General features: G+C 32.5%; 2 protein-coding genes across 2 annotated transcripts in view; one reads left to right on the top strand and one right to left on the bottom strand.

The window, feature by feature from the left end:
- Window positions 1-2,241, bottom strand: part of LOC112093183 (MYB-like transcription factor ETC3) — a 14,746-nt gene extending 12,505 nt beyond the window's left edge. Inside the window, exons 1-2 of the mRNA XM_024171173.1 lie at window positions 2,175-2,241; window positions 1,740-1,827 (exon numbers count right to left, since the gene is read on the bottom strand). Of these exons, the coding sequence (XP_024026941.1) occupies window positions 1,740-1,827; window positions 2,175-2,241 (155 nt within the window). The remainder of the gene's footprint in view (window positions 1-1,739; window positions 1,828-2,174) is intronic.
- Window positions 2,242-5,889: 3,648 nt separating this feature from the next.
- On the top strand, window positions 5,890-6,856 carry LOC21395282. The gene is made up of 2 exons (XM_024171189.1): window positions 5,890-6,450; window positions 6,713-6,856. The coding sequence occupies exons 1-2, from the start codon at window positions 5,953-5,955 to the stop codon at window positions 6,716-6,718; spliced, it is 504 nt and encodes a 167-aa protein (XP_024026957.1). The 5' UTR covers window positions 5,890-5,952; the 3' UTR covers window positions 6,719-6,856.
- The last annotated feature ends 424 nt before the right edge of the window (window positions 6,857-7,280 follow it).

The following is a 7,280-nucleotide window of genomic DNA, read 5'->3' as shown; positions in this document are numbered from 1 at the left end:
TTTTCTTTCTTTTCCAATGATTAAGACTTTGTTTAGGAATTTATTTTGTTTAGAGATTAACTAATTCCTTTTTCTAGGGCTACGATGTAGCCGGATTATGAATGTTCGAATTCTCAATCTTCTTTTTAAGTAATTGATGTTTAATCCATATATGCTGAGTATTTCAATTTATTCTTAATGCTTGTGATTGTTTGGCCAACTATTACATGATTTTGTATTTGATTTGAGACTGAGAGGTGATAATTGAATAAGCTCTTAATTGAAATACCATGAGTTGTTCATAGGATAGAGATATCTATGATGCTTGTGCAGTTCTTTTGAATTTCTTGCACTTAATGATTTTCAACAGGTTTAGAAGTCTGACAGAGATGTAGATTTTGCTTGTTGGATTAATATTATTGTTGCTTGAGAAAGAATAATAATTGCTTTAGAGAAATTGCTGTCAGTATAGGATTGAATGTTAATTTGCTTGAATTATGAGAATTTGAACATGATTAATTTGGTGAAATCGGAAACCCTAGAATTTTAATCTATTGAATATTCACCCATTGCTTAGCATTGTTTAATTTATTTAATTATTTTAGTTTTGCTTTACTTAATTTTATAAACTCTCTTTTCAAGTATCCAAATAAAATTAGGGTTAATACAATTTCAGTAATTAGTAAACAACAATCCTCGTGGGACGATATTCTTATTCACTATTATATTACTTAATTGCGATAGCGTATACTTGCGTTACGATTTTTCACAACAGTGGACTATGCCAAACCGCCGCGAATAAGTCGATATTGGAGGAACCAACATTGCAAAACTAGGCCTGCTCTGATACCATTTTATAGAAATCAAAGGATATTGGGCCTAACTCAACCTAACAAAACCGGCTTGTTAGGGGAAGATTGTCTTTACCTTATTAAGTGGATCATGCCAATATCTCCAGCTAATGTGGGATTCTAATACATCCCCTAATTTAGACGTTCAAGAACACACTAAAAAAAATTAAACATCGTTGTGTTATAGATACATAGACCGTATTAAATATTATTGTAGCTGTCTATATTTAGGGCACAAATATTCTGTAATTATTTTGTAAATCGAAGAGTTTTTTCTTAACGCCGTTTTACATTGACTAAATGACAATTATAAGTTAATAAAGAGGGGCACTTATACATATGTATACTAATTTATGTGTATATATAAATATATATATATCTATGCATTTCCTACGAAACAAATGAATTTGACAAATAATTAGTTTTAACACCAAAAGAACAAATATTATATCCTATGGCTTCTGAGTGGTGAATTGGGATTTGAGACGACAATCAGATCATGCATATGCACTACTCCTGATCAACATGTATCTGTATGTGTGCGTACAAACATATAAATATTGCATATGCATGAAAGCTTCTTCATGAAGTGGATCGATATATTATATTATATGCTATGTGCAAATAAAGAAGTGTCAAAGAATAACCATTAATCAATTATTATGTGTTGATGGTAGCAATGTTTCTGAAAAACTATCAAATTATTAATTTAACCAAAAGATGGCTTTTTTTTTTTTTTTTTTTGAAAGCGTAGGCTTTTCTTCCTAATTCCGTAATTCTTTAATTTTAATGAATATTTCAATGGCATTATTTTATGGAACATAAATAGAGAATATATATATATATATACTATATATATGGACAGTACATATAGATTGGTCAATAAAATTAAATTCATAGTTTAATTACCTGTCTCCAACACGCCTGTACATCCTATTAATAAGATCATCTTCTTGTTCAGTCATCTTTATGAACTCCCACTCAATACTGCTCACTTCTATTACCAACAAATTACAAGAAACATGATTAAGTCTAATTAATTAGCACACATATTTAAATATTATTTTTTTGATCAAGATAGCACATGTGTATATATATATATATATATATATATATAAATACAATCAGTGAATTTGTCTGAATAGTTTGTGTCACCGAAAATGAAAAATCAGGCGGGTGACAATAAAGGGCGCACAAATGTATAGATGTGAAGTGTGAACCCTTTATTCTTGGTAGCTAATAGACAGACAACATCAAGAAAATAAAATCATAACTCATGAAGAAAACTGATGAAGAATAAGTAACGTTAGAAGAGATTGGAAAAGTGAAAGAAATAACTCAAACCTTCGGAGACGTTGGATTTCGTGGCATTATTGGTCTTCGCTTGTTTACAAGGACGAAGTTTATCCATATTGATTTTCTTCCGGAAAGAAAAATTTTGGTCTTCATTATGGGAAGAAGACTATAATTAATTAGTACTACTTGGTACGTAATTATATAATACTTACCTAGAGAAAGTTAATTATAAATTAGCCTTCAATTGGACAATAAGTTGAAAGAATTAGACAGGATATATATTTTTATCCCTAGCTACAATATGGTGACGAGAGAGAGAGAGAGAGAGAGAGAGAGAGAGAGAGAGAGAGAGAGAGAGAGAGAGAGAGAGAGAGAGAGAGAGAGAGAGAGAGAGAGAGTATAATAATATTATTGAGGTAAAAGAAAGTGGAGAACTCGTTTGATGATATTTTGTTATATCTTTTTATATGACGAATTAAGGTTTACTAAGTTTGTACAGTTAATGTGCTATACTTGCATGGAACGACTGTTGAATCTTACCAGTCATGTTAGGTTGACTTGTAGATACCACCTGATATGATCTCCAAATACATATTAATTAATAAATAAATAGTTAATGGACCATTTTGGGTAATTCTGATAGAACAAATATTATAGTACTGCTCATCTTTGTGACAAAGATTTTTGGAATGATTTTGTTTGTATATAGCAGGAATATATTAATCTTCTTTTGGGGGGCACCGGCCGTTTTTCTTGCCCATGGCAAAACTTGATCTAGTTGTACCAAACCGTACATGTTTTATACTAGTTAATTGAAGTTGAAGACACATTGAGAGATATCTTATCATTAAATAATAATTTTCGGTAAATTATGAAAGTATGAATATTTTCCTAGGGATTGCTGGGAACATTTATAACATGTCTCTATTTATGGTCAATTAGTACCAAGAAATTAGTTCTGCGAAAAGGGATTTGGAAGAAAACTACAATTGTTTGTTGTTAATGCTCAATATAATATTTGAGACTTCATCATATGTGTACCTTAATTTGAGACAGATTTTCTGTGTAAATATATTGTGTGTACATATATTGAAAGGATCATATTTTGTATGTATGTTGTTTACTGTTTAGTGTTAATCACAATAATTAGTGAGCTTTAATTTACATTTACCACTCAACAATTAATAGCGCAAATCAAGTTTCAACTATATTTATTTCGTGCAGGGAGCTCAATTTGACCAATAAATTAAGATTAGGAGCTCATGAGGTAAATAAACTTTTTAGTCCCTTTCTCGAAATTCCTAGTTAGTCACGATCGGTACTTTTGTTCTCTTTTCCTCGGGGGGTTTCTTCATATATATATATATATATATATATATATTCTCTAATGAGGAAAATTATCCCCTAAATTGCAAATTATTTCTGAGGTAATAAAGAATAATAAATTCCACAGCCTTCGTGTAAATTACTGCCACAAATAATACACAATAGGATCAAGATAATCACAGATTTTGTTTCATAAATTATCCTAGTCTAGGAGCTTCGGCACCCTTTTTTTTTTCCAATAAACTTTGAGTGATAATTTGAACTCAAGACCTCAACTTAAAAGTGAGAGGATGAAATTAGTCATAGATGCGCGCGTGTATATATATATGTATATATATATATATATATATATATGAGTGTGTGTGAGGTGGGTGGGTGGGTTATAGACCTTTCTTTGGTGTGTATATGCAAACATATTTTTATGAAATTCTTGAGTGCATGATGTTTGTTTGCGCTTGGACTTTTCCAACATAACTTTGGTCACGCTCTATTTAATTCAGGGTATATCTTGTGGTAGATCTGGGTCCCTCTCACAGAAAAGTAAGCTATAGACTGTTTGGTTTGCGTATAAATCACTTCTGAATATTTCTTCTCCTTTCTACGCGTACTCGTATTCTCCATGTGTTTTATGTGTAGTGATGGAATGGCCGTTTGAGAAATTAGGACGTCTATTAATATATTTATGAACGTACATATGGTTGGTATGTATCTACACATATCGAGCAATTACAAGTCTTTCCTAAAGTTTATAAACCAAAGCCTTTGAACTGGATTTTAAAATTAAGAGAAAATTACATATTTCATCCCTTTAAGTAACTGCCTTCTTAAGGCCCCGTTCATTTCACCGATTCGAGTTTAAAATTTAAATTTAACTATAGTAAAAAGCTCTCAGAAACAGTCACATTTAACTTTTTTACTACAGTAAAAGTTCTCACGTAAAGTCACGTATCAACCCGAATCAACAAACTAAACGGGCCCTAAAAATATTTTTTTTTTTAAAACGCAGACTCTTAATTCGTTATAGTTTAAAAGGTAAAAGTATATAAATTAATATTAAGGGATAAAAATAAAAAGGAGTATAATTTTAAAGAGTATTTTTTAAAATTACCCTTTTATTAATAAGCAGACAGCTCCTTGAGCAAAAGGTTGGCCAACATCCCAGTAGTAACAAAGCCTTTGGACTTAGAAGCTAAAGCCCACTTACTAAGATGATCTGCAACTGCATTACAAGTTATAGGAATCCATACCACCGAAACAGATTGCAACTTAGACATATAAGCTCAATACAACTGACGACACGAGGAAGAACCACTAATTTGATCAATTCTAAGTGCTCTAAGGCATGCCAAAGTCTCGGGTTGTTCTTTTATAATAAAACTTAAAAAAAATTAAAATTCAAGTTACAATTTTATTTAAATTCATGTTTAATTTTATTTATTTTTATATTTATTTTTAAATTGTATTATTATGAGCAGTCCTAGATAGGAATTTATCCTTATTAATTAGAGACAAAAAGTAGGCCTTACTGGTGGGGTCCACGTGCAGCTTATGGGCTTACAGCTTTATTTATAATGAGGATAAATTTCCAAAAAAAATTCCTACTCTTATAGTCTCATATCTTACATGACATGACAATATGTTATTCACCACTGTTGTATTACAATCCAATTACTATTTTTCATTTTGAGACAATTTTTCGTTTTATGTTTCTTTTTTTTTTTCTCTCTCTCTCTCTTTGATTTCCGGAAGACACTAGACGTTCCATTTTTTTTATTAGCTTGGGATTCTACGTGGACACTCAAAAGTCTCAATCATGCGGCGGACAATAATTTGATGCCCCGTTTGATCTCTTCAAAAGCTAAGAACAATTAATTCGGGGGAAAAAAAAAAGCTGAGAATAATTTTTGTTCTATATTTTTGTCCCTAAATTTTTAATTTTTATATATTATTTTTTCAATTTTTGTTTTGATTTTTGACATCGAAATGGGCGAATATTTTTTTAAAATTTAATTTGAAGTATGAATAATCTCACAGTTGAAGAACTACCGTTGTTAATAAAATAAAGAACAAACGTAGTATGTATAGAACAACCTTTTTTTTTTTTTTTTTAATGGGCGTCGTATTACAACCTTGACATAGTCACCAACGATGAAAAATAAACATGGAATTTATTCAGTGGGAGAAGAAAGAATTGGCTAAAAAAAAAAAAAAAGAAGACAAGACACTTTTGTTTTCTTTCGTCTAATGGAATAAGTATCAGTGTATCACTATCTCTCACTTCATTATGGCGATGTCAAAGCAAAATCGCAATTTCTAGACCAAAGAAGGAAAAATAAATAAATAAATAAAAGAAAAGATTCGAGCCCCCACAACATGTTGGACGAAATGCCTATATAAGACCTCTTCACATTGTTTTCTCTTCAGCACGGAACAAAAATCTCAAGCAAGTGCTCAAGAAAACCATATTTTTCAGCAAACCCATTTCTCCAAAGCAATCAAAATGGCCTCACTGCAATGCAACAAGCCCGCCAACGACACCTGCCAGCAGAAGTCCAACACCAACGGCAACCACTCGGGCTTGGGCCAGAAAGTGGCCGAGATGGCGAGCTGGGTCACTGGAAAACACCAAGACTCACAGCACACCACCGCCCAGGCCCATTGCCACAGCGTGACCCAGGCCCAGCTACATCCCGACCATGCAACGTCCAAAACTGAGACTCACTGCGACAGCCAGACCAAGACTAGCACTAACCACAATGGTGGTGGCCATGGCATGGCCAAGCTGACCGGGCATACTAGTGGCCACGGCCACAAGGCGACTAACGGTGGTGTTGCCGCGGCAGGGTGCGGCGGCAACACCAAGACCAAGAAGAAGGGCGAGCACAAGAACAGCTTGCTTCACAAGATCATGGATAAGGTGTCTGGAAACAGCAGTTGCAGTGACAGCAGCAGCAGCAGCGACGGCGAGAGCGACAATGAGGGCTGCCCCAAGAGGAAGGCAAGTCATGATGTTAAAATTTTATTATTGTGTTTTCTTTTTATCTTTAGGAAAAAACTGTATTTATTTTCCTCGATTCTCTTTCTTTTATTTTTTATTTTTAAAAAAAAAAAAAAAAACCTAAACTGATCACACACTGTTAGATTTATATACGTCTTCAGTTTAGTATATATGAAAGAATTTATTTGCTTGTGAATGGTTATGCTTAAGGAACATTAAATTAATTAATAAAAATAAACGATCTTGTGTGTGGTCTTTGCAGAACTAAAGAAGCAGCTGTTGCCGTTGCCGGCTGGAGTATCATCTGCAGAATGGAGATATATAGATGTGAAATAAATAAATAAATAAAGGGGTAAAAGGAATGCAACTTTGACTTGGCTTAGGACAATCTATGTATTCCTATAGTAATAATAATAAATCTGTACTATCTAATTTTATGAATAAATATGTCATTCAGTTATAACACTGGTGCTACAGTAGTTCTATAATTTTCCAACTGCACTTTTTTTTCTTAAGCCCCAATTTCAAGATTAATTAGCTACACTTTTATGCAAAGTTATTGGCAATATATATATATATATATGACTATTAGGTGAAACTACATGAGGCATGGTGGGTGGAGCAGCTTGAATTTAGAAAGGTGCGAGCTTAGATTCACATTTTGTGTATCTAAAAAAACCACTCAAAGTAGTAAATATTTAACTTGCATGGGAAAAGGAGAGATTGTGAACTGAAGTAGCTCTATTTTCTTCGTGTTCTTTTTTTTTTCTTTTTTCATTTCAAGTAATATTTCCTCATGGATCCCGGTTTCCATTATATTTATTAATATT

The sequence above is a fragment of the Morus notabilis genome, unplaced genomic scaffold, assembly GCF_000414095.1.
Source record: "Morus notabilis unplaced genomic scaffold, ASM41409v2 Scaffold118, whole genome shotgun sequence".
NCBI lineage: Eukaryota > Viridiplantae > Streptophyta > Magnoliopsida > Rosales > Moraceae > Morus > Morus notabilis.
Note: the sequence above shows the minus strand (reverse complement) of the source record. Positions and strands in the feature narration are given on the sequence as shown.

Bases quoted from the DNA above. Each gene is read 5' to 3' on its own strand.
- LOC21395282 (XM_024171189.1), top strand. From the start codon at position 5,953: ATGGCCTCACTGCAATGCAACAAGCCCGCCAACGACACCTGCCAGCAG.